Source organism: Pyrus communis, chromosome 10 (genome assembly GCF_041283825.1).
Source record: "Pyrus communis isolate YQ-2024b chromosome 10, ASM4128382v1, whole genome shotgun sequence".
NCBI lineage: Eukaryota > Viridiplantae > Streptophyta > Magnoliopsida > Rosales > Rosaceae > Pyrus > Pyrus communis.
This window is the reverse complement of record NC_142574.1, coordinates 11,398,360-11,421,960: the sequence shown is the minus strand read 5'-3', so window position 1 is coordinate 11,421,960 and position 23,601 is coordinate 11,398,360. Positions and strand designations below refer to the sequence as shown.

Genomic DNA, 23,601 nt, shown 5'->3' with positions numbered 1-23,601 from the left:
GGCCAAGTATTGAGGCCTGGAATGCTTTAGCTCCGATGCCTCCCGCTCCGATGGCTTCCGCTCCGATGCCTCCTGCTTCTATGCCTCCCGCTTCTATGCCTTCCGCTTCTGCGCCTCGTAGTGGGGCTTCACGCAAACAACCTTTGTGAAGCTCCACCTTTCTCCATGTTTAGTATCTTTCTTTTTTTTTTTTTTTTTTTTTTTTTTTTTTTTTATTAACATAAATAAAATCAAACGGCATGAAATTGGTCCTTGAATGGAAGGTGATACTTGAAGTGAACCGGCAGTGGTTTGAATTCTAGTGTAGGTGCCTGATTCAAAAAAAATAGCAAGTTAGTATAAAATCTAATGGAATTTGGAAAAAAAAACTTACTTGTTTTGTCCGATAAGAGCTCAATGACAAACACCACTCCTTTGAAAGTTTCAGGGATATTGGATTTGGCCAGATTGCAAGTGATGGTTATGACTTGTCCAATGTCATCAAATTTAACTTGTTTGGATTTTGTGGTTTCAAGAACGTCCTCTTTGATGAATTCATGACATTCCTTACTTGTCACCTTTGGAAGGGCTTCCAAGATGTCTTTTTCACCTTCTTCTTCCTTGGAAGTCATGAATCTTGGAACAGGGTTAAAAATAATGAAATTTGGAACAACCATACCTGTATTAGATGGCATAGGAGCAATAGGTGCCTCCGGTAAAGGTGTTTCCACCCTTTCCGTGGGTTGGGTGTATTCCTCTTCCTTGTGATTTGATTTTGATGGTTGAGGGTCCGTTCCAACCTCCTTGTCACTTCTCAACATGATTTCCTTGGCAGTTTCAAATTCTCCCTTCGGATTTGCAATGGTTGAACTAGGGAGTTCGCCTTGGTCTCGAAAATGTCCTACGAACTCTGCGATCTGCCCAATTTGCTTATCCAAGTGGTCCAACCTTTGTGGTGGCTGCATAGGCATTGAATAGAACTCCTCATATGGCTGCCAATATCCTTCTTGTTGAGCCTCATTGTCTTGATTTTGTGAGCCCTGCACCAAACAAATTAATTCATTAAGCTTTTGATTATAATCTATTGACGAACTTGAGTTTGGTTGGGCATATTGAATATGAGGTTGTGGTGGCTGCCAATATCCTCCTTGTTGAGCATTTTGAGGTTCCCACCACATAGAGTTTGAATGATCACTCCAATCCGAATTGTAAGTATTGGAAAACACATTATTCCTTGATTGAAGATTAGATATATCAACTCTTTGCATTTGGGACCTTTCCATGAGCTGTGACAAAAGAGAAGCGTTATCAAGTGCCATGTTGTTCTTAACAAACAAAACACAAATGAAAACTAAATCTAAAAGATAATACAGAAACAAACAATCCAAGGGATTAGCAAATTTTCTAATCCCCGGCAACGGCGCCAAAATTTGATGCGAGATTTATACGCGCACAAATTAAACCCTCTTTTTATCAATTGTAGTATAGGTGCAAGTAGGGATCGTTCTGGACCGGGGATCAGGAGGGATTGTTAATCACTTGGATTTGACTCAAAAACTTAAAAACACAGTTTAAAACACTAAACTAGACTCAAAGAATACAAAATTAAAGTTTAAAACACTAAGACAAACCAAAAACTCAAAATGCTTTAAAAACACAAACTAAATTGAATTCTAACTAATTTGACATTAAAGTAAAGGGGGATTTAGGTTTTGACAAAATTAAACTAAATGAACAAATTGCAATTAAAACAGAATGTAAATATGAATGTGAATAAAATATGGATGATGGAATAGCCAAGGGGGTCATCTCTGATAGTCACATTTTTGCATGCATGTATAGCTTTCTTATTTGGCGTTTTTGTATTGTTTTTGGATTAAACTAGTTGCATTTTACTTTGTTTGGTGTTAGTGTGCAGCCAAGTGTGTAATAAGATCAATTGGAAGGCAAATGAAGGAATGTGGTGAAATTCGGCCAAATTGAGTGATTCTAAATAAAACAAGCATTGAAGTCAGATTAGGTGGTTTCAACACCAAAACATGCATTCACATGCATGTTCAAACACTTTGCACATGTTTCTTGGATTAAATATCCACATACCTGCAGATTATGTCCATTCCTTGCATCCTTTATTCCAGAAATTCCATTTCATGCCATCATTTCAGAAATCCAACCCATTCCTTTGTCCATGCCATGTGTTCTTCCCATTTTCAGACTTGTATAAACATTTTCTGGTGCTCCAATTGACCTTTGCAGGTTCCACTCCCTTGTGGCAGACTTTACACATGCATTTTGATTAAACAAAACACATACTTGCAGAATTGTCCAAGCCATGCGTCCACTACACTCAGAAACCCATCATTCCATCTAAATTATGCTCTGCCATCTGAGTAAACAAAGGCTAGATCCAATCTGAATGTTGGGGGATCACACACACCCTATTTGGCTCCATTTTCTGTCCATCATTCACTCTAATTCGTCCTCTCCATTGCATGGCATTCTACATTCCTTTCCTTTCACAGAAACTGCTCATTTTCTCCCCCTTTCCCATCCGCAAGGTTCCTTCTTCATTTTCAGTCCATTACACACTCTAAAACCCCCCTACTTCACTCCATTCTCTGTCCATTTCTGTCCTAAAGGCAGAAACCATCCAAACCAAACCAATCTACTTCATCCGCACCACATTTGGAGAAGCAACACCAAGGAACTCTTCAAGGAATTCAACATCAGTTTTACTTCAAGGGTTTCTTCTTATTAATTCTATGTTCATTCATGTTTCATATGTTTATGTTAAATCTTTTGTAAACATGAATTGTAACTAATCTTCCTCTAGGGATTCGATGTAACCTTGCAAAGTTTGCCATGTAATTAAGTTAGAATGCTCAGTTTGTCCATCTATTTCTTGTTTCATTTTCTGTTTTAATGGTGACTTAGTATGTTGATTTTAATGTTTGATCATCATTTGAATTAATCACTAAGTTGTGTAGCCAAGATTAAAGCACACATCATGCATAATCTTGGTAGATATGTGAATGAATGAAGGGAGTGTTTAGCACACATCCTGCCAAGTTACTCCCTTTGGTTTTATGAAAGTTTCTTGTACATTTCATAATCTTGATTATGAACCAAAGTTGCACATCACAATTAGGTTCACGATTAGAGACATTTGATCAAATCCACACATCATATGGCTGATCATATCTAAGTGAAACAAACTCAAGAAATAGGTAGATGAATGAGTATAAACTAACTTGACAAACATGGATTTAATTGAGCAATGGTGAAATCGAATCCCTAGTTTCATTTCCATTGATACTATCTCGTTATATTGGTTGTTGATTCATTTAGTTGTGTTTACTTCTTTTATTTATGCTTTTAAGTAACAACAACAAATCTGCTCAATTTGATTAGTTTGATTCATTTCTTAGATTTCTTGCAAACAAGTAGTTACATAGGTCCAATTAGTCCCTGTGGATTCGACACCCTTACTTATGCCATTATACTAAACATATTCTAGCATTAGGAAGGAATATTTCATCAACAAAAATGGCGCCGTTGCCGGGGACTGATTTCAGTCCCTTGTAATTGCTTGTTTGCTTGTTTGCTATTTTGATTAGTGTCAAGGTTCATAACTTGTCAAATTGATAATTGGAAGTTGATTTAAGTTGCATACATTTCATATATGGAAAAGAATCCCTTAGCCATTCCATTATCCATTGGTTTACATCAACTTGCTTTGCAATCTGCTTTTGTTATAATCTGCCCATTTAATTGCATTTCGTCCAAATACAATTTCTCCCCATAGTTTGTTAAGTCTTAAGCTTAGAATCTGTCTTATCTTGTGTTTTGAAGCATTTTGAGTCAAGCTCAAACCTAATTTTCGTCCAAAATTGAGTTTAGTGTCAAAACTGCCCAGTTTGTGTTTTTAGGCAGTTTTGAGAGTTTTTTAGCTTGTTTTGAGTCTTGTGAATCTGTTTTGAGTCCTTTGAGTTTTTGTTTTGTCCAAATTAGTTAGAAAGTGTTTTGATTTGTGTTTATAAGTGTTTTGATTCAAGTTTCCATCCAATTTCGTCCAAATTAGTGTAGGTGCTCAAAACTGCCCAGAAAGTGGTTTTTAGGCAATTTTGAGTCTTCTAGTTGCTGTTTTGGGTTTTAGGATTGTTTAAGTGTTCTAAGAGTTTAGTTCCACATCCCTTGAGTCTTTTCAAACGTTTTTAAGTTTATTTTTGTTCTTTTCATTGTGGTTTGCTTCTTGATTTTCATTCACACTTGTGTTACTTTGTTTCAGGTAGTATATGTCAAATAAACTTGTTGAGCTAGGCCAAAGGATTGAACGGTTGAAGGGCCACACTTTGGACAACTTTGTGCCATCAAGTTCATCCCTAATCTGTGAGGAAGAGGAAAGGACTTCACCTAGTTCAACAAGTAAAGGATCTGAGCAAGTTGATTGGGAAAGAGAGGAAGAGATGGCGGGCAACCTAGATGAGCTTCGAGCTTTGGAGGACTTTGCTCAACCAATCATACCAAATTCACCTTCATGCATCTTGCTGCCCACAGAAGCTAGAAACTATGATCTCAAATCTTCACATTTCCATATGTTTCCTTCATTTTATGGCTTACCTAATGAAGACCCTTTAGCTCATATTAAAGAGTTTTACAATGTTGTGAGTGGTTTACCTTTGCAGGGAGTAAGTGAAGCAAATTTGAGGATGAGAGTGTTTCCTTACACCTTGAAAGATAGGGCCAAGAGTTGGTTGATGACTCTAACACCAGGTTCCCTCACTACATGGGATGCCGTGGCTAAGAAGTTCTTGGAGAAGTTCTTTTCCACTCAAAAGACAGCCACATTAAGGGGACAAATCTTCAACTTCAAACAAGATGATGGTGAACCTTTCAATGAGTGTTGGGAGCGTTTTAAAGGCCTCTTGATACAATGTCCACACCATGGGTTACCTTTTCACTTACAAATGCAAATTTTTTATGATGGACTAACCCAAAATTGTCAATCAACTGTTGATAATGCAGCAGGTGGAGCATTGAAGAAAAAGAATGCTCAAGAGTCATATAACATTTATGAGATGTTGGGGTCTAATGCTCAACACAAAGATTTAAGGGGTAAGAAAGTTGGAGTCTATGAAACAAGTGCTAATCATGAGCTTTTGTTGCAGGTTGCTAACCTAGAAAGGAAGCTTGAATCCGTGCTCAACATGGTGCCAAAAGCAAATGAAGTGTGTGCCATTTGCAACATACCAAGCCATCCTACTCACCAATGTCCATCTAGGGAGGCTTATCCCGAGTATGTTCAAGAACAAGTGAACCTCATGAATTCTTACAACCAAAGGCCAAGGAATGATATGTATTCCAATACATATAACCCGAGTTGGAGAGATCATCCCAATTTTTCATGGAAGAACAACAATCCAATCCAAAATTTCCAACCAAAACCTGCCACTAGCCTTGAGGACACGGTTAAATTGTTAGCCCAAAACACTTTGCAATGCTCCAGCAACATTCCAAAGATGTATGTTGGCCATCTTCTCTGACATGGTAGAAAGGTTCATTGAGGTATTTATGGATGACTTCTCAGTGTTTGGTTCCTCTTTTGATGAATGTCTTAACCATCTATCGTTAGTACTTCAAAGATGTCAGGAAACAAATTTGGTTCTCAATTGGGAAAAGTGCCAATTTATGGTGAAACAAGGAATTGTGTTGGGACATGTAATCTCTAGCAAAGGAATGGAGGTGGACAAAGCCAAAATTGACGTCATCACCAATATGGTAGCCCCCACCACTGTGAAGGGAGTAAGAAGTTTTTTGGGCCATGCGGGTTTTTATCGTCGTTTCATTAAGAACTTTTCAATGATCACTCGTCCATTATGCAATCTGTTAGCTAAAGATGTTGCATTTCATTTTGATAAGGCTTGTATGGATGCATTCAATACTTTGAAAAATGAACTAACCTCGGCTCCTATTATTATGGCACCAGATTGGTCTTTACCTTTTGAATTGATGTGTGATGCCTCTGACTATGCTATTGGTGCAGTTTTAGGGCAAAGGGTGAACAAGCTTCCACATGTGATCTACTATGCAAGCCGGACTCTGCATGATGCTCAACTTAACTATTCCACAACTGAAAAGGAGTTGCTTGCTGTTGTTTTTGCCTTAGAAAAGTTTAGGTCATATCTTGTGGGATCTAAAGTTATTGTGTTTTCTGATCATGCAGCCATTAGGTATTTGATGACAAAGAAAGATGCTAAACCACGCTTGATTAGATGGATACTCTTACTACAAGAGTTTGACTTGGAAATTCGAGATAAGAAGGGCAGTGATAATGTTGTGGCTGACCATTTGTCCAGGCTTAATGAAAACCATGGAGTGGGACAACCCTTGCCCCTAAATGAATCATTTCCAGATGAGCAACTCTTTGTTGTTCAAGAAAAAGAACCATGGTATGCAGATTTTGTTAATTATCTTGCTTGTGATATAATGAGAAATGACCTTTCTTTTCAGGAAAGAAAGAAGTTCCTTGCCATGGTAAAGCACTACGTTTGGGACGAACCATATTTGTTTAAATATTGCCCTGATCAAATCATTAGGAGATGTGTCCCAGAGAGTGAGCAACAAAGCATCCTAACATTTAGCCACACATTGGCATGTGGAGGCCATTTTGGTGCCAAAAAGACATCTCTAAAGGTTTTACAATCTGGTTTCTTTTGGCCTACTTTATTCAAAGATGCGTTTGATTTTTGCTCTAAGTGTGATAGGTGCCAGAAGATGGGGAACATTAGTCGAAGAAATGAAATGCCATTGAACAACATTTTGGTGGTGGAACTCTTTGATGTTTGGGGAATAGATTTCATGGGACCATTTCCATCCTCTTTTGGCTACTTATACATATTGGTGGCAGTGGATTACGTATCCAAATGGGTTGAAGCCATTGCTACAAGAACTAATGATCATAAGGTTGTGTTGAATTTTCTTAAAGATGTGATTTTTTGTAGGTTTGGAACCCCAAGAGCTATTATTAGTGATGGTGGCAGCCATTTCTGCAACAAACCTTTTGAATCCTTGATGAAGAAGTACAACATCAATCACAAAGTGGCAACCCCGTACCATCCTCAAACTTCAGGGCAAGTGGAGATTAGCAATAGGGAGATCAAGAACATTTTGATGAAGACTGTGAGCCCTACAAGGAAGGATTGGTCATTGAGGTTAAATGATGCACTATGGGCATATAGAACAGCATACAAGACCCCCATTGGCATGAGTCCTTATCGCCTTGTGTTTGGGAAAGCTTGTCATTTGCCAATGGAGCTTGAACACCGTGCATATTGGGCCATCAAGAAGTTCAACTTTGATTACAAGGATGCTGGAGTAGCAAGGAAGCTCCAACTTAATGAGTTGGAAGAGCTTAGAAATGAGGCATATGAGAATGCCAAAATCTACAAGGAACGGACTAAGCTCTATCATGACAAGGCCATCCTAAGGAAGGAGTTTCACCAAGGTATGAAAGTACTTTTGTATGACTCACGTTTGAGACTTTTTCCAGGAAAACTGAAGTCTAGGTGGGTGGGACCATTCAAAGTCTTGCAAACATTTCCCCATGGAGCTGTGGAGATAGAGAACATGAAGAATGGCACTTCTTTTAAAGTCAACGGGCAGCGATTGAAACCATACTTGGATAAAGTGGATGAAGAGCAAGTGTATCAAGTCGTGGATGTTCTTGAATTTTCAACACCATGAACAAGCTACCATGTCTTGCCTAGACATTAAATAAAGCGCTTGCTAGGAGGCAACCTAGTGTGGTTTGTGTTCTTTCTTTATGTTGTGTTTATTTTATTTTGTTACCATTCTATTTTCTTTGCCTACTTACATTGCATACAAGTTTAAACATCGAGGACAATGTTTAGATTAGGTTTGGGGGTGGTTTGGAAGTTTTGTTTTGTGTTTGTTGTTTTGTGCTTGTGCCTATTTGAGGTGTTAGTTTTGGTTAAAAGTGTTTTTGCATGCTAATATGAATGTATATGAGGACTATGTTTGAAAACAAACAATTGGGTTGCTATGGAAAAGAGTTGCATCTTGTTGTCCTTTATAAAGCTATAACTCTTGAAATTATGATGATAGAGGTACCATACTCAAATTCTGGAAGAAGAATAGTGGAGACTACCCTAGTGAGTTATTTTGAGCCTAATTGCTTATTTGTGAGGGTTTAAAGTGTTTCTACTCCTATCTTTTTCTTTCATTTTCACTTTAAATGATCTCATTATTTCTATTTCGTTTGGATGCTAAGAATCATTTTCCTTTGCAGATACCATGTATTTAGTATCATTCATGAATGAACTCAATGAGATGATGTTAGGCTATGCATGTTTAACTACTAAAAGGCTTAAATCCTACCCATTTGTGTGCTCCATTCACCCTCGTTGCAGCCAAACACTTTAGCCCAATTCTTTCATCACCCACACCATAATCTACCCATTCTAGCCCATTACAAGCCATACCTTATAGTTTGGGGAATACCAATGTGATGAAGACTAAGGGCAGATTGAGTTATAGAACAAGATTGTGGCATGTACCGAGGGCACCTATGTTGAAGATGCTTCTAAAAAAAAGGGGTTATATAAAAAAAAAAGAAAAGAAGAGAATTAAAATGGATACAAGTTCCAAATCTCCTCATTATAAGACATAGGGCCTGGATGCCAAAAACAAAGAAGAAAGAAAACAAATGCAATTGAAGAGCATGATCCTCAAGAACACTTTGGTATGCCCCAAGCTCTAGTACTTCATATCACTTCTCTCGTAACCTATAACCTAAGCCTTACATTACAATCTTGAGAAAGACCTAGCTGATCATTGAGGATGTATTCATGGGTGATGGTAAGTGTGTGTGTTATCTATATTCTTAGCATTTGATTCATTTCATGAGATCTACTCAGAAACTGTGCTTCCATTTCAGATTTCATATGTGAGAATTTTGATTTCCTTTACATAATTTCACTCATATATGTTGTTGAGAGACTAAACCTTAAGATCTGAGTGAAAACTTGAGTGGAAGCTGTGAGGAGTAGAGTTGAGGCGAATTCTGTCTTAAGCATTTGGGTATGGTGACTTTGAAGTCGTAAGACATGGAGAAATATCTTTATATGTTACAATTGATACGATTCTTTGAAGTGGCAATCTTTTGAGTTGAATGAATGACAAAATCTTCATTGGTTCTTATTAGTTTGTTTAAAGCATGTTTTAACCAAGTTGTTTGCAGATTTTGTAAATGTTTGTGGGTGTCATCACTGTAAACCCTCAGGAGACACAACTCCTCCAACTAGGGACACCTAGGGGTTCAAAGGCTTGTTGCACATGCTCAGTGCAATCGTTTAGCCAGCGAAAGTGGTTTAGTTAGATGTTTGAGTTTTGTGTGTTTTAGTTTTAAGTTTGCTCGAGGACTAGCAAAAACCAGGTTTGGGGGTATTTGATAGTCACATTTTTGCATGCATGTATAGCTTTCTTATTTGGCGTTTTTGTATTGTTTTTGGATTAAACTAGTTGCATTTTACTTTGTTTGGTGTTAGTGTGCAGCCAAGTGTGTAATAAGATCAATTGGAAGGCAAATGAAGGAATGTGGTGAAATTCGGCCAAATTGAGTGATTCTAAATAAAACAAGCATTGAAGTCAGATTAGGTGGTTTCAACACCAAAACATGCATTCACATGCATGTTCAAACACTTTGCACATGTTTCTTGGATTAAATATCCACATACCTGCAGATTATGTCCATTCCTTGCATCCTTTATTCCAGAAATTCCATTTCATGCCATCATTTCAGAAATCCAACCCATTCCTTTGTCCATGCCATGTGTTCTTCCCATTTTCAGACTTGTATAAACATTTTCTGGTGCTCCAATTGACCTTTGCAGGTTCCACTCCCTTGTGGCAGACTTTACACATGCATTTTGATTAAACAAAACACATACTTGCAGAATTGTCCAAGCCATGCGTCCACTACACTCAGAAACCCATCATTCCATCTAAATTATGCTCTGCCATCTGAGTAAACAAAGGCTAGATCCAATCTGAATGTTGGGGGATCACACACACCCTATTTGGCTCCATTTTCTGTCCATCATTCACTCTAATTCGTCCTCTCCATTGCATGGCATTCTACATTCCTTTCCTTTCACAGAAACTGCTCATTTTCTCCCCCTTTCCCATCCGCAAGGTTCCTTCTTCATTTTCAGTCCATTACACACTCTAAAACCCCCCTACTTCACTCCATTCTCTGTCCATTTCTGTCCTAAAGGCAGAAACCATCCAAACCAAACCAATCTACTTCATCCGCACCACATTTGGAGAAGCAACACCAAGGAACTCTTCAAGGAATTCAACATCAGTTTTACTTCAAGGGTTTCTTCTTATTAATTCTATGTTCATTCATGTTTCATATGTTTATGTTAAATCTTTTGTAAACATGAATTGTAACTAATCTTCCTCTAGGGATTCGATGTAACCTTGCAAAGTTTGCCATGTAATTAAGTTAGAATGCTCAGTTTGTCCATCTATTTCTTGTTTCATTTTCTGTTTTAATGGTGACTTAGTATGTTGATTTTAATGTTTGATCATCATTTGAATTAATCACTAAGTTGTGTAGCCAAGATTAAAGCACACATCATGCATAATCTTGGTAGATATGTGAATGAATGAAGGGAGTGTTTAGCACACATCCTGCCAAGTTACTCCCTTTGGTTTTATGAAAGTTTCTTGTACATTTCATAATCTTGATTATGAACCAAAGTTGCACATCACAATTAGGTTCACGATTAGAGACATTTGATCAAATCCACACATCATATGGCTGATCATATCTAAGTGAAACAAACTCAAGAAATAGGTAGATGAATGAGTATAAACTAACTTGACAAACATGGATTTAATTGAGCAATGGTGAAATCGAATCCCTAGTTTCATTTCCATTGATACTATCTCGTTATATTGGTTGTTGATTCATTTAGTTGTGTTTACTTCTTTTATTTATGCTTTTAAGTAACAACAACAAATCTGCTCAATTTGATTAGTTTGATTCATTTCTTAGATTTCTTGCAAACAAGTAGTTACATAGGTCCAATTAGTCCCTGTGGATTCGACACCCTTACTTATGCCATTATACTAAACATATTCTAGCATTAGGAAGGAATATTTCATCAACAATCTCCACATATGTTACACTTGCATAATAAAAAGATTTCCAATTGCATTTCAATAAATTATGAAACTCATCACCCCGGGTTAATTAGGTCCGCTTAAATTAACCGTCAAGTTTTCCTTAAGTTAATGAATTGGATGGGTTAGCGCAACGCAATTCACAACATTCTCCAAAAGTCCTTTACGTGAACAGCACAATAAAGATACAATCAAAGATCATTAAGCATTATGAAAACTATAAGTGTTGACGAGGCATTCGTTACTATGATGAGCATGAAACTCGTGCCAAGAATTCATTTAACGCGATTGTTTATAAGCAACCTCCACTACTTGTGAATATAAGTTCATAACGATTAGGTGAAACTCACTTATATTCTAGCGTCATATTCATGCATGAAAATTAAGCGTGCACTCTCAATAAACATACATAAATAAGTTATCAATCAAACGGTTAAACAAATTGAATCAACAACTTATGAAATGCAATTAGAAGTAATCAAATCAAAATGCAAGCATAAACATATATTTCGAATCACCCCCTAGCTAAGGGGGGGTTTAGTTCCTCATACAAAACAAAGAGAATTAAAATTAAACATTGAAATCAAAGAAACACCTAAACATTCCAACAACTCAAACTTGAATTGTATGAACGTTTAGGCCCTCTTCTCTTCCTCTTTATTGTAGCATAAGGTCTAAGGATAGTTGGTTTGGGGGAATGGAAGTGTGGAATGGAGTGAGGAGTGATGGAAATGGAAGATGGTTTTTGGATTACAAGGGAAATGGAAAAATGGTGTGTTGTGTATGAAATGAGATGTCCATGAATGAATGAATGCAAGGGTATTTATAGGAGTAGTGGAGGGAACATATGGCTATGTCATTTGTAGGTGAAGTAAGTGTGTGAGGTTGGTGAAGTAAGTGGAGGTTGTAGGTGAAGTAGGTGGATGTTGTAGGTGAAGTAGTGGATGTTGTAGGTGAAGTAGGTGGATGTTGTAGGTGATTATGAGTGATAAGTGATAAGTTTATGATATGTTAAGTGATAAGTGAATGATTATGATAAGTGATAAATGAATGTATGATATGATAAGTGGTGAATGATATGTGGTGAATGATAAGTGGTAAGTGATATGTGATAAGTGATATGTGGTGTGTGATAAGTGATATGTGCATGTGGGTTAACTAATGAAGGAAATGCATGTGCAATGACAATGTGTTAGAATGGATGTGTGTTATGCATGGCATGATTGGGATTAGGAAAGGTTTAAATGTCCTAAAACTAAAGAGAACAAGGTTCCAACACTTTGGCTCCAATTAGGTCTTCAATTTCGTCCAACACTTTGGCTTCAAGCATAAGCTATCCGTCCTTAGCCCAAAAGTGCTCCAAAAGTCTCCAAAATGCATCTTTTTGCTCCTTTAGCCCTTTGGACCTACAAACACACGAAAATAGCTTAAAGTACTAAAATAACTAAAGAAACATAACGTAAATGTACGAGAACAAGCCATTTAAGTCGCATAAATATGCTCCTATCAGCTATTTGGCTATGGTGGCAACTACACAACTTCATCTTGATATATGTTATGCAATTCAATGTCATGCTTTGAATGAAACGGATATAAGTTCTAGCATTTAGTTCTATCATGATACAATTGCATTCTAAGTAGCAACCAAGCAAGGAATAATGAGATCATGCAACAACTTTAGAAAACAAAGAATCACAGAAAATAACTCTCCAAAGAAAGTAATGGCTCGAGTCTCACAGGGATGTAGCGTTATTATGAGTTTCTTCCTTCAAGCATGTTACAAAAACGAATTTTTCTTTTATGATTGCATGTGAAGTCATATATTATAACCATAACCAAGCATATACCAAGAGTAAATCAAACTTTTCTCTATGTTAATAACTCTTTTTAACCGTCATGCAATTATAAACCAAATCCTTATCATTGTGTTGGAAGGTACTGATAGGAGCATATTTATGCGACTTAAATGGCTTGTTCTCGTACATTTACGTTATGTTTCTTTAGTTATTTTAGTACTTTAAGCTATTTTCGTGTGTTTGTAGGTCCAAAGGGCTAAAGGAGCAAAAAGATGCATTTTGGAAACTTTTGGAGTACTTTTGGGCTAAGGACGGATAGCTTATGCTTGAAGCCAAAGTGTTGGACGAAATTGAAGACCTAATTGAAGACCAAAGTGTTGGAACCTTGTTCCCTTTAGTTTTAGGACATTTAAACCTTTCCTTTATCCTTAGCCGTGCATAACATTCCAACATTCCACACTCCCACTTATCACACACCACATATCACTTATCACTTATCATTGATGCGAAAATTAACTTAACACACAAATTAACCCTCTTTTGACAATTGTAGCATATAAATAAGTAGGGATCGTTCTAAACCGGGGATTAGGAGGGATTGCTAAATCACTTGGAAACTGACTCAAAAACGTAAAACAAAGGTTAAAACACTAAACTAGACTCAAAGAATGCAAAGCTAAACAATAAAAACACTAAAACAAACCCAAAGACTCAAAACAGCCCCAAACACTCAAAACTGCCTTAAAAACACTTTCTGGGCAGTTTTGAGCACTTTCACTAATTTGGACGAATTTGGGTAACAACTTGAATCAAAACACTCAAAAACACAATCTAAAACATATTCTAACTAATTAGACACTCTAAGACACTTGGGGATTTGGTTTTTGACGAAAATCAAACAAACAAAACAAATATGTAAAATAGGCAGATTCTGACGAATTTGGTGAAATTAAGTGGATGGTGAGATGGCTAGGAGGTTTTTCTCCACACATGGCATACTTGCATACAAAATAATCTCCAGTTGCTTATTCGATGAATTTATGAACCCCAACACCCCAAGTTAATTAGGTACGCTTAAATTAACTCTCAGATCTCCCTTAGGTCATTGAATTGAATGGAATTAGCGCATTGCAATCAAATTATTCCTTAAAAGTTTCTATATGAAAGCGCATGATAGAAAGACAATCAAAGATCATTAGGTTCTATGGAAATCATAGGTGTTGACGAGGCATTCGTAACTATGAAAGCGCATGATACTTGTACCAAGAATTTACTTAACATAATTGCGACCAACAATCTTAACTACTCATGGATGTGAGTTCCCAACGATTAGGTGAAGTTCCCTCATATCCTAGCATCATGTTTATGCATGCAAATCAAGCGTGCACTCTCAATTCATATACATAAGCAAGTTTTAATTAAAATAGATAAGTAAATTGAATTCATCATTCATGAAATCACAACTGAAAGTAATCAAATCATCATGCAAATATAACCATGGTTTCGAAATTCCCCCCTAGCCAAAGGGGGGATTAGTTCCTCATGCTTGCACAACAAAAAGTATTGAATTTAAACATGGAAATCATAAGAAAGAATACACCTAAATGCTCAGCAATTCCAAGATGGATTCGATGCACAGATTGGCTCCTCTTCCTCCTCCTTGCTGCGGCACAAAGTTAGGGTGATGGAATTGGTGGTTTTGGATGGTGTTTTCTAGTTTGGAGGGATGGAGGATGGTTGATTATGGTGGGAAGGGTGCGGCAGAGATGTATGGATGTGTAGGGAGGTCTATGGAGGCTTAGAATGGAGAATGGAGGTGCGGCACAAGGGTTTCTGAATAGCATAAGGGGGTGGTACGAATTTGTGGCTGAAAATATGTTTATATAGTCCTAGGGTTTATTAGATTAGGGTTTACTTAGCTGATTTGGTGGATTAGGGCCCTAGAATTCGGCCATGGTGATTCAAATCCACTTAGAAGAAGGTTTTGGCCCACATAGTTCTATAAACTGATTTGTATACCCAAATCCACAAGGATTAGGCCTTGGAATTCAGAATCCCAAAGGGATTGGGCCTAGGAAGGTGCGGCTGATTTAGGGGAGAGGGTAGCTTGCCTTGCAAGGCAAGGTAAAGCCTTCTAGAAAGGTTTGGGCGCCACTTTTCTAGGGTTTCTAGAAAGAATAGGTTTTGTGGCAGATTTGGGCCTTCTAGACTAGGATGCTTCTAGAAATAGGTTCTAGAATGATCCATTTAGGTCCCCATGTAATTAGGAGTAAGACATGATAAGGTTTGGATAGGATAAGATGAGATAAGGTTTGGATAATGTTTTGGATAATTGGATAATGTTAGATAAGGTTTTGGATAATGTTGGATAAGGTTGGATAAGGTTTTGGATAATGTTTCCTCTTTTCTTGCACTTTCCTTATCCACTTTGTCCTTAGCTTAGTTCCTTCCTCTTCTTATCACATTTCCACCTTCTTGAAGTCCAAATTCGTCCATCCATGTTAGCCCACATGCAAGCTCACCACCTAGTGTCCAAAATAGCTCCAAAATGCACCAAAATGCACTTTCTTGATACTTTAACCCATAGGACCTACAAACACACGAAATTGAGTTGTAATACGACCTTAACTAAGAAATAATAGCACAAATGCACAAGAATAAGCTAGTTAAGTCGCCTAAATATGCTCCTATCAAATTCCCCCACACTTATCTTTTGCTAGTCCTCGAGCAAAACAAATAAACAAAAGAAACAAAACATAACTCTAAACCTTCCAACGTTGCCTCAGGGATTTCCAATGAAACATAACATGTTAAAGATCACTACTCACATAGATTTAAGCAATCCTTACCCTCGAGCATACTTAATCATAGTCACCATTCACTAGCTCGCATTTAATCAATTAAAACAACATTTTGAATGTAGTAACATGCCTTAGAGAATTCCCTCAATTCCTTACTAGGTGTACTCTCAATTTTCACACAGATTTTCTAACTACACTCCCTACACTAGGTATATGTGAGAAGATTGATGTAAACATGTAGACGAACACTCACATATGTTATAACAAGGAAAGCACTTTCTGGAATTATTAACATGTATATATATGATCTCATGAATGGAATGCTAACACTTAGATGCGAGAACCAGGGATACCATATGCTCCACCCATTTTAAACTCCACATATTGAAACACATAACAATCAAGATAGAAGTCAAAGGGTTGTAACGGGGCTAGGGTATTGGTTAACAAGGAAAGATAGAGGAAACAAACATTCTTAAAGCAATAGTGAGCAGAGTAATGAATTAGGCACTTAGAATTCCCTTTAGAATGCAGAAGTCAACTTTGAATACCCAAGGGGAAGTCACACAAAACTTAGGGCCATATTCACTTTTTCGACCCTTTCTTCAACAATCACACTTGTGAGTTCATTCTCACTTATTTTCAACTCCTTTTCTTTCTTTTTCTTCTTTTTTTTTTTTCTTCTTTTTCACGATTTTTTTTTCTTTCTTTCTCTTTCGTTCTTTTTTTTTTCTTTTTTCTTTCTTTTTCCCGTGCCCCTTTTAAGACTTTGGCACACACACACTCACAAAATCCTTTCCCCCACACTTGTTTTCTGCAAGAATGTCACTCAAAAGGAATTCCTTCTAAGTTATGCTCCACTATACTTCAAGAACAAGGGTATGGAAAGTCCTATTCTAGGCTAGGTAAGGGTGATGTGGTTAACAAGAAAATAGGCTAACTAAGGCTCAAAGGGGTTTAGACCTACAATACAAATGACAAGGGTGGATTCGGCTATTTGGCTATGGTGGTGACTACTACACAACTTCATCTTGTTATTTGTTATGCTAATCAATTTCATGCTTTGAATAAAACGGGTATGAGTTCTAGTATTTGGAACTATAGTGATGAAACGCATTCTAAGTAGCAACCAAGCAAAGAATAATGAGATCATGCAACGACTTTAGAAAACAAGAATGCACAGATTAATAACTCTCCAAATAAACGTTTAGGCTCAAGTCTCTCAGGGACGTAGCGTTTGTTTGAGTTCCTTCCTTCAAGCATGTTACAAAAACTGATTTTATCCTTTATGATTACATGTGAATTCGTAAACTATAACTACAACCAAGCATAAACCAAAGAGCAAATCACACGTCCATCATTGTTGTAACTCTCTTTAACAGTCATGCATTAAAAACCAAATCCTCATCATTGTGTTGGAAGGTACCCTAAGACACAAACAAACACACAAAAACAACTCTTTTTGGCTTTTTCAAAACACTTTTTTCGATTTTTTTTTCAAATTTTCGGATTTTTACTTCAACACACACCAAAACAACTTAAAATGCACTAAAAACACTTAAAAACAGTGAGAAACAACATTAGAAGTGATAGGTGATAGAATCCCACGAATTTTGCATAAAAACACTTGTTTACCCCCCCACACTTAAATCAAACATTGTCCTCAATGTTTCACACAAAGACTCACATAAAAGCAAACAAATAATAAACAACTAAGCATGATAAAATAAACAGCAAGGAGAAGGGTTTAGAAACGCAAATCTGGGTTTGGAGTGGAAGTTCTATCTTCTCCTTGTTGAATGCATGGGTTGCCTCCCAAGAAGCGCTTGCTTTAACGTCTTCCAGCCGGACGAATACGCCATGCTAAGCTTCACTAGTAGTACCCACGGCATGGAGGGGTACATCATCCACCACATGCTCCTCAAAATTCTCATAGTAAGGCTTTAATCGATGGCCATTCACCGTGAACTCTTGTCCTGTTTTCAAGCTTTGAACTTGGACTGCACCATAAGGAAAAACATTAGTAATAACAAACGGCCCAACCCACTTAGAACGCAACTTACCAGGAAACAAGCGAAGGCGGGAATTAAAGAGTAGCACTTTCTGCCCAATGGAGAATGATTTGCCTCGAATCATCTTATCATGAAAAGCCTTTGTCTTTTCCTTGTAAATTCGAGCGTTGTCATACGCCTCGTTCCTAATCTCTTCTAATTCATTCAATTGGAGCTTCCTGTGAAGTCCAGCCGCATCAATGTCCATGTTGAATGTCTTGATGGCCCAATGCGCCTTGTGCTCCAATTCCACGGGAAGATGGCATGGTTTGCCATAAATGAGCCGAAATGGGGACATGCCCAGTGGGGTCTTGTAAGCCGTGCGATATGCCCACAACGCATCCTCCAATCGTACACTCCAATCCTTCCTTGTAGGGCCCACGGTTTTTTCTAGAATCTGCTTAATCTCCCTATTGGAAACCTCGGCTTGCCCATTGGTCTGAGGATGATAAGGTGTTGAAACCTTATGCGTGACGTTGTACTTCTTGAGCAAAGCCTCAATGGTTCGATTGCAAAAATGAGATCCTCCATCACTTATGATCACTCGTGGCATTCCAAACCTTGCAAATAGGTTAGTTCTAATGAAATCTGCAACCACTCGAGAATCATTAGTTCGGGTGGCTTTTGCTTCCACCCATTTTGACACATAATCCACAGCAAGTAAGATATACAAGAAACCATGTGAGGAAGGAAAAGGACCCATAAAATCAATACCCCAAACATCAAAAATTTCAACCGGGAGAATAACATTTTGCGGCATTTGATCCTTTGCACTAATGTTGCCCATTCTTTGGCAACGATCACAAGACATACAAAAGTTTCTAGCATCCTTAAATAAAGTTGGCCAATAGAATCCACATTCTAAAACCTTGAGGGCTGTGCGTTGTGTCCCAAAGTGTCCCCCACATGCATAAGTGTGACAAAATGTTAAAATAGAAGTGAATTCCATGTCATGCACACACTTACGTATAATCTGATCCGAGCAATATTTCCACAAGTATGGATCATCCCAAACATAAAACCTAGCGTCTTTTTTCAATTTATCACGTTGGTTTCTATTTAAAGTGTTAGGAACTTGTTTAGTCACCAAATAATTTACCAAATCCGCATACCAAGGCTCACTTACCTTAATGGATAACAATTGCTCGTCGGGGAAGGTCTCTACAATAGGGTACGGCTCCTCTTCGTGTATCATGCGGCTTAGGTGGTCAGCCACCACATTTTCACTTCCCTTTTTGTCCTTGATTTCGATGTCAAACTCTTGAAGAAGTAGCATCCATCGAATTAGTCGTGGTTTGGCTTCCTTCTTCGTGAACAAGTACTTTAAAGCTGCATGATCAGTGAAAATAATAACCTTAGTACCAAGTAAATACGATCGAAATTTATCTAAAGCAAAGACAATGGCAAGAAGTTCTTTTTCAGTAGTTGAATAGTTCAATTGAGCGTCATTCAACGTCCGAGATGCGTAGTAGATAACATGCGGCTGCTTGTCCTTCCTTTGGCCTAAAACAGCCCCTAATGCATAGTCGGATGCATCACACATTAGCTCGAACGGAAGGCTCCAATCTGGTGGCACAATGATGGGTGCCGTGGTTAGCATGTCCTTGAGGAGTTGGAAAGCTGCCGTGCATTCCTTGGTGAAGTCGAAAGGTGCCTCTTTTTGTAGGAGGCGGCATAAAGGTTGGGAGATCTTCGAGAAGTCCTTGATGAACCTCCTATAAAAACCTGCATGGCCAAGGAACGAACGAACCTCTCTAACCGAAGTAGGAGAGGGTAAGTGACGCACAAGATCTATTTTTGATTTATCTACCTCAATACCTTTTTCAGAAATAATATGACCTAAAACTATGCCTTGTTTAACCATGAAATGACATTTCTCCCAATTTAACACAAGGTTAGTTTCAATGCATCGTTTTAAAATCAAACTAAGATTATTCAAACAACCATCAAATGAATCACCAAAAACGCTGAAATCATCCATAAAAACTTCAATAATTTTCTCAACATAATCGGAAAATATGCTCATCATGCATCTTTGAAATGTGGCAGGTGCATTACATAAACCAAATGGCATACGACGATAAGCAAATGTACCAAAAGGGCATGTGAAAGTGGTTTTTTCTTGATCTTCCGGAGCTATCACAATTTGATTATAACCTGAATATCCATCAAGAAAACAATAAAAAGCATAACCCGCTAACCTTTCAAGCATTTGATCAATGAATGGCAAGGGAAAATGATCTTTCCTTGTCGTGGCATTGAGCTTCCTATAGTCAATACAAACCCTCCAACCTGTTTGGATTCGCGTAGGAACAAGCTCATTTTCGGCATTTGTCACCACAGTTACTCCGGATTTCTTTGGAACACATTGCACCGGAGACACCCACCGACTGTCTGAAATTGGATAGATCACTCCACAATCCAAGAGCTTGATTATCTCCTTCTTCACAACTTCCATCATTGGAGGGTTGAGTCGGCGTTGAGCCTCTCGAGATGTTTTGGACCCCTCCTCCAAAAGTATACGATGCATGCACGTAGTCGGGCTTATTCCCTTGATGTCGGCCAAGGTCCACCCAATGGCGGTTTTGTACTCCTTTAACACCCTCACTAACTTACCTTCTTCTTGTGCCGTGAGTGAGGAGGATATGATGACGGGCAAGGTCTCTTGATCTCCCAAGAAAACATACTTCAAATGACTTGGCAATGGTTTAAGTTCAAGGGAAGGTGGCTGCACAACTGAAGGAATGGGCTTATCAGTCGAAATTGGAATTGAAATTGGGTCCGAGGACTTACCAGATTGTAGTGGTAATGACTCAAGGGCAGCCACTATCTCAACCATGTCATTACTAGGGGGCACGGCATGGTGCTCACCATGCATGCCGTGGGTATGCACTTGCCCTACTTCCTTGTCCTTAAGTTCCATTCCCTTTGTGATGACCAATTCAAGTGCATCTTCGTTCAATTGTTCAAAATGGTCCTGCGCCAACGAATCAATTACATCAATAGCAAAACATGAATGATCATCAAGAGGGTACTTAATAGATTCAGAAAGATTGAAATTAATCACTTCCCCATCAAATTCCATTGTCAAGGTCCCATTAAACACATCAATCTTTGTGCGGGCGGTTTTCATAAAGGGCCGGCCAAGAAGAATTGGCAAGGACGGGGTATGGTTTGATTCCTCCATTTCCAATACATAGAAGTCCGCCGGAAAGATTAGATGATTAACCTGCACTAACACATCTTCCAAAACACCCTTTGGATAGGCATTAGATCTATCGGCCAATTGAATAATCACACCATCATTTTTTAACTCACCTAGGTTCATAGATGCATAAATTGAGTAAGGCATAACATTAATAGATGCACCTAAGTCTAGCATGGCATGTTCAAACCGATTATTGCCAATAACACAAGGAATTGTAAAACTACCCGGATCTTTGCATTTAGGGGGCAATTTACGTTGTAAGATGGCTGAGACATTTTCACTTACCTTTACAACCTCTTTGTTAGAAATTCTCTTCCTAGTGGTGCAAAGTTCTTTTAAAAACTTAGCATACCTTGGAACTTGCTTAATTGCATCCAAAAGTGGTATATTGACTTGTACTTTTCTAAATGTCTCTAAAATGTCCTTTTCAACTTCCTCCTTCTTTGTTTGCATGAATCTGCGAGGAAAGGGTACATTTGGAGGAATAGCATTAGAAATGATCGAACTTGGAACATTCTTACCCTTGGAAGCCGAATGGTGTAGGTTAGGTGGCTGCGGCAAGGTACTTTCTACCCTTGCCGTGGCTTGTTCTTGCTCCCCCTCCTCCAATTGCAACTTTTCATCCTCCGTTGGGGCTGAGTTAGAGGGTTGTGCAGCCGTTCCAACTTGTTTTCCACTTCGCAACATGATTGCTTTGGCAGATTCAAATCCTCCTTTTGGGTTGACAACGGTTGAACTAGGCAACTTACCTTGCTCTCTAAATTGGCCCATGAACTCCGCAATCTGCCCTACTTGCTTTTCTAATTCATCAACCTTTTTGTCCCTAGTTTGCATTCCCTGCGCCATAGAAGTTAGTAATTGAAAATTTTGATCATTATCTATGGACGAACCTGATTTCGGTTGTGTAGGTTGTGCTTGGGGTGGTGTGGGTGCATGCGGCCTTTGGTAGAACCCCGGAGGTTGCTGCCTAAATGTGCTTTGTTGTTGAGGTTGTTGTGGCTCCCTCCATTTGAAATTTGGATGATCTCTCCAACCGGGATTGTATGTGTTAGAGAAAGGATCATTCCTTGGTTGGTTTTGGTTCCCATAACCCACGGCATTGGCAGATTCCCACCCTCCGTTCTCAATCAATTGAGGGCACTTGTCCGTGAGATGTCCATTCATGGAGCACACGCCACAAACAGCCACACTTTGTACCTTCGGTAATTCAACCACCTGCGAAAGTAGAGAAGTAAGATTAGCCATTTGATTTTGAAGTTCGGAAATAGCACTTACCTCATTAACTTGTTGCTGCCGTGGCATGTCTCTTTGGCCAACTCCTTCGTATTGTTGAGCATTCAAAGCTCGGTTGGCAATGAGAGTCTTGGCGGCCATAGGTGTTTTGTCCACTAAAGCTCCACCCGCTGAGGCGTCTAGCATTTGACGTTCAATTGGTAGAAGCCCTTCGTAGAAATATTGAAGAAGAAGCTCCTCCTTCATTTGGTGCTGTGGACATGAAGCAACAAGGGTTTTAAAACGTTCATAATAAGTTGGAAATGATTCACCTTGATCTTGCTGAATGCCACTAATTCTTTTACGTAAAAGAATGACTCGAGAAGTTGGGAAAAACTTCTCTAAAAACGCCCTTTTCATACTCTCCCATGACGTGACAGTTCCGGGGGCTAGTTCATACAACCAATCTTTAGCCTTTTCCAAGAGAGAAAAGGGAAAAGCCTTCATTTTTAAAATGCTCCCATCAACATTCACCGGGGTCATACTTGAGCAAACAACCTCGAACTCCTTCAAGTGTTTATTAGGATCTTCCATGGACAACCCATGGAACTTAGGAATATGGTGCAATAAACTGGACTTGAGTTCGAACTCGTCAGTCTTGTCGGGGGCTGCCCTTGGATATTGAATGCATAGAGGCGTGGCATTAACCAATCCCGAAGCGGAAAGCTCCTTGATTGTTCGGTTGTCGGCTGCCATAACTTGTTCTTCCTCAACAACCCTTGCCGTGGCCTCCTCCTCCACTTGTATTTCGTCCTCTTCAAGCTCAGGTGCAGGTTGAGATGGTTGAGGCTCTTGTTGATTCTTCTTTCTTCTCAAGGCTCGCTCAAAATCGTCGTCAAAGTCTAAGATATGCGAATGAACCGGTTGAGAACTCCGAGTCATAAACTAGTGCCTAAAACAAGGAAACAAATAGGTCAGAAACTAAAACAAATAACAAACTAATAACACACGAAAATAACTAAAAAGAAATAACAAGGGATTAGCAAAGTTGCTAATCCCCGGCAACGGCGCCAAAATTTGATGCGAACTAATTACGCACACAAATTAAAACCTCTTTTGACAATTGTAGCATATAAATAAGTAGGGATCGTTCTAAACCGGGGATTAGGAGGGATTGCTAAATCACTTGGAAACTGACTCAAAAACGTAAAACAAAGGTTAAAACACTAAACTAGACTCAAAGAATGCAAAGCTAAACAATAAAAACACTAAAACAAACCCAAAGACTCAAAACAGCCCCAAACACTCAAAACTGCCTTAAAAACACTTTCTGGGCAGTTTTG

General features: G+C 38.5%; 1 protein-coding gene and 1 non-coding gene across 2 annotated transcripts; both read right to left on the bottom strand.

The window, feature by feature from the left end:
• Positions 1–4,819: 4,819 nt before the first annotated feature.
• Positions 4,820–4,930, bottom strand: LOC148693529 (small nucleolar RNA R71). Its single transcript, XR_015952801.1, has one exon. It is a non-coding gene; the product is annotated as a small nucleolar RNA R71 (small nucleolar RNA).
• A 14,863-nt stretch (positions 4,931–19,793) lies between these two features.
• Positions 19,794–23,200, bottom strand: LOC148693528 (uncharacterized). The gene is made up of 2 exons (XM_088678040.1): positions 19,844–23,200; positions 19,794–19,805 (listed from the first exon to the last, which is right to left on the bottom strand). Exons 1-2 carry the CDS (start codon positions 23,198–23,200, stop codon positions 19,794–19,796), a joined length of 3,369 nt encoding a protein of 1,122 aa, XP_088534166.1.
• Positions 23,201–23,601: the final 401 nt, after the last annotated feature.